The sequence below is a fragment of the Rhagoletis pomonella genome, unplaced genomic scaffold (assembly GCF_013731165.1).
Source record: "Rhagoletis pomonella isolate Grant_MI unplaced genomic scaffold, Rhpom_1.0 Rhpom_scaffold_00006, whole genome shotgun sequence".
In the NCBI taxonomy this organism is placed as follows: domain Eukaryota; kingdom Metazoa; phylum Arthropoda; class Insecta; order Diptera; family Tephritidae; genus Rhagoletis; species Rhagoletis pomonella.
Window position 1 is genome coordinate 6,852,125 of NW_023458560.1, and position 4,509 is coordinate 6,856,633.

The window sequence follows — 4,509 nt, forward strand, 5'->3', positions numbered from 1 at the left end:
TTTGAAAATTTTGATTTTTTGAACCTTATCCAAAATTATGTGCGACTTTTGCCTTCTTTCAGTGATTTTTTAGGAAATGTTAACAGAACCATCCTATTAGAAAATATTTCCTCCTGTAAGTACGAAAAAATGTATAATTAAAACTTCTAAAGGAAATGCAATTCTTCTCCTTGCAGAAACTAGATTTATGTGAATGTTTGCAACCCTGTTTTGTGTAAAGCTTGTCCCGCCATTTTCTTTCTAAATTCAACGTCAATGAGCCCTTTTTTGCGACTTTCTGAAAATTCTCAACGGCAACACTGTCCATGCTTCCTAATCTTCCGAAACTGGCCCAGTGTATGCTCATCAGTGTTGATAATTGCATTTTCAAATTTCGTATGAAAATGTAATTGAAAAAAGTACAATTTACCACTAAATTGTACCAAATTTTAATGACTATTATATTTCTAAGATTTAGTTATTGTGTATTTAATTATTGTTCCTACATATTTTTACATTAGATTTTATGATTTTAAATGCATGTATGTAAGTACAAAAATGATTTACAAAGTTGCCAGATATGTTATGCTTTCATAACATTGTCCACTAGAATTTTTATAATTTTTAGTTCTTATTAAGAAGGAAATTGTTTCTACTTGAAGTTTATTTCGACATTATGTTTTTATTAATTTTTGTATGGAGAAAATCCTTTCCACATTGGCTGAAGAATGTGCAATCGACAACAATCTTGAGCGATGTTGTTGATTTTTAGTGATTCTTATTTTTCCCCCAAATCTAACAAACATTGAGCTTGACAAATTTTTTTAAATCAAGGTGTTCAGCTTTAAGTTTCATGGTGCTGTCTTCTATTCGAGCGATTTCCAACTTCTGAAACAATAAGTGTATTAGTGGAACAGTGATTGGCATATTGCCTGATAATACAGAAGAAAGGTTCAGTTTTGAAACTCAAATTAGAACATCGTCATTAAAATTCTTCATAGTACGATAGTTTTACACAAACTTGTTTAAATTTTTTGTAAAATGTAGAATATCTTCCTATTTTAGTTTTTATTTGTTTTGGCACGTCCAGTATATCAATATTATGCGATTCTAAATCTATCACCACAGAAATTAATAAAAACAGTGCTGCATAGCTTAACGAATCAAGTGCTGCAAAATTTTGACTACAGATGAAAGTTCTGGGTAATAGGAAGGTAGTAAGCACTCGAAATTGTATCAAATTGTATCGAAATTATCAACACTGATGCTCATGTAGGCTAATGGCTCTCTGAACGAAAACAATGAAATCTCACCCATACATACAAATGTGCTTGCTGGGTAGACGTCGGATACGGCGAGGTCGACTTCTGAAAGTGTGATAAAGAAATAACAAAGCGGCAGAGACTTGAAAAGTGAGCGTTCCACTCAGTTCGCAGTCAGACAGTATTCAAACCTCATAGAAAACGGGTGTTAGAAACTCGGAAGCTCCGTTTTAAATACATATATTTTGTATTCACAAAGCCATAAAAAGTGTGACAGTAAAAATAATTACTAAAATAAAGAAGTGTTTATCTAAACAAAAAGTACGAAGAGAATTCCACAAAATAAATGCATACAAAGTGTTTTAAGTGCTACGCACAAATCTATCACTTTCGGACATTTTTCAAGTTTAGTATAGCGCACTTGTGTAATTTCAAGTAATTTGTGCGTCACTCTTATCACCTTCCTCTACTGAATCGTACATCCTTGGCGTTCGTTAACTCCTGCGAAAGCGCGCTGAAAAAATTTTCCAACTTTTTTCTCCTTAAAAGTCAACATTAAATTTAACTAGCAAAATGGCTTTACGTTGTGCCGGTTTATTTATCAGCAAGGAGCTCGCGGTCCCGTCCCAGCTGGCAACACACTTCCGCAACCTTAATTTGACCTCTGTGCGCCAAGCACATTTCCTCAAGAATTCACCCAATGCTGCACTCAGTAAGACACTGTTGGATCGTTATCGCGAACTCGAAACCCCAAGTAATCGCGTACAGGCTACTTATCTGTGGATCGATGGCACTGGTGAGAATATCCGTTTAAAGGATCGTGTCTTGAATAAAGTGCCCAGTACTGTGCAAGATCTTCCCCAATGGCAGTATGATGGCAGCTCGACTTATCAGGCTTCCGGTGAAAACTCGGACACCACCCTAGTGCCACGTGCCCTCTATCGGGATCCTTTCAAGCCCGGCAAGAATGATATTATTGTGATGTGTGATACCTACACAGCTGATGGACATCCTACACCCTCCAACAAGCGTGCTGCCTGCCAGGAAGCTATAGATAAAGTCGCTGATCAGGAGCCCTGGTTCGGCATAGAACAGGAGTATACCTTACTTGATGTAGAAGGACGTCCTTTCGGCTGGCCCGAGGGTGGCTTCCCCGCTCCCCAAGGACCTTACTATTGTGGAGTGGGCGCTGACCGCGTTTACGCGCGTGAACTAGTTGAAGCACACGCCATTGCTTGCTTGTATGCTGGTATTGAATTTGCCGGAACTAATGCTGAAGTTATGCCTGCACAGTGGGAATACCAGGTGGGCCCTTGCGTTGGTCTTAAAGCTAGTGATGATCTCTGGGTCTCACGCTACATTCTACAACGCATTGCTGAGGAATACGGGATTGTCGTCACGTTCGATCCCAAACCAATGGAAGGACCATGGAATGGTGCTGGTGCGCATCACAATTTCTCCACCAAAGCAATGCGTGTCGATGGTGGTATGAAAGCCATTGAGGAGGCTATTAAGAAGCTGAGCAAACACCAAGAGCGCCACATTCGTGCCTATGATCCCAAAGAGGGCAAAGATAACGAACGTCGTTTGGTGGGTCGTTTGGAGACTTCAAGCATCGACAAGTTCTCTTGGGGAGTAGCTAACCGCGGATCCAGCGTGCGTATTCCACGTGGTGTTGCCACAGCTGGCAAAGGCTATTTCGAAGATCGTCGTCCCAGCTCTAACTGCGATCCTTATGCTGTTTGCAATGCACTGGTCAGAACCTGTCTACTCGATGAATAAATTGAGAATGCAAATAGCGCAAGCTCATACGCTACAAGTTAGACAAAAAAAATTTAATAGCGAAAAAATTACAATATACACTTATGTCTTTTCTTATGCGGTACATACGTTCCTCAGAAGGCCGCATAAAAAAGTTCTTTACTTTCATACAAAAACAGGGGACGCGTTCCAGCATTTTCAAAAACCGCATAAATTCAGGTACTCCATTTAAAAAATTCTAAGAAAAACATAAAAAATAGTGAGGCAATATTAAGCAAAAAAAAAAACAATTAATTCTTCACTTCGACACTTATTATTCCATGTAAGACCGAACATTAATGACATAAATAAAATTTTATTTGTATTTTAACCAAAAACAAAAAAAAAAAATACCACAATAAATACATTAATTATGTAAGAATACAAAGACAAATTATTTATCAGAAGCATTGTCTCCTACACACTGAAAAAAGTTATAAAACCTCTCAAAAAAGCAAAATCGCTACAGCGAAAAATTCAAATCCGCATTAAAAACCGAATAAAAAGAGACCTAAGTGTATTGTATTTACATTTTTATGGGCGTGTGCTAGGAGTAAACGAACAAACATAAACATTTAAAGAACGAGAAAACAAAAAAACACTGTACATATCTAAAAAAATGTATGTAATTAACTTTGTTGTAAACGTTAGATGTTATTAAGTTTATTGTAATGCTAATGTAATAATTTGAAGACAGATTCAGTACCAGAAATTGCAGAAATCATTTATTAAAGCTGTATTGTTTGTGAGAATTCTTTCAATACTGTTATTTATTTAAGTTATTTTCCTAAGGGGCGGGGAAAAATTCAAAAATATTATTATAACTTAGAATGGGATTCAATGATCATTTGTCTACGAAAAAAGTAAAAGTTTATTTTTATACACACATACATACATATATGTATATATGTATTCCATTATATGTATATACGACTTCTATTGCTATGTATCTCTACTACCAATTTTTTTATTTATCAATAAATGAGTGGAAATTTTGTACTTTGTAACAGTGGTATTTCTATAAGAAATATTTAGGCAAATTCCACAATGAAATATCTTGGAAATTAAAAAATACATTGACGACAAACAGGTACCTACTCTTCGGGATAGTAAATTGTCAACAAAATACTAATACAATGCCCTACAATTTATATATTTAATAAAGAAGACACTGTGTGGTAGAATATCAGAAAAATATACCTTAGGGTGGTATTATCACTTGCGAGAATTTGGCGAAACAAATGGTTTGGCGTACGCAACTAAAATACGCTCTGAGAGTGTTCGATTGTACGAGCTTGTGCAAGTTCTTTGCACTCCTAATGCCTTCTCTGCCTCTTAATTCGCCAAATTAATTCGCTTCGCAAGTTTTAATATGTACCACAATTCAATTGCCAAAAAACCATTAGAACTGCTAAAGTTTTATTAAACAAGTAAGAAAGTCTAAGTTCGGGCGGAGCCGAACATTAAA

The 4,509-nt window shown here is 36.2% G+C and overlaps 1 protein-coding gene across 1 annotated transcript; it reads left to right on the forward strand.

Annotated features, from left to right (window-relative positions):
- Positions 1-1,379: 1,379 nt before the first annotated feature.
- Positions 1,380-3,091, forward strand: LOC118740352 (glutamine synthetase 1, mitochondrial). The gene has a single exon (XM_036471848.1). It carries the CDS (start codon positions 1,815-1,817, stop codon positions 3,021-3,023), a length of 1,209 nt encoding a protein of 402 aa, XP_036327741.1. The 5' UTR covers positions 1,380-1,814; the 3' UTR covers positions 3,024-3,091.
- The last annotated feature ends 1,418 nt before the right edge of the window (positions 3,092-4,509 follow it).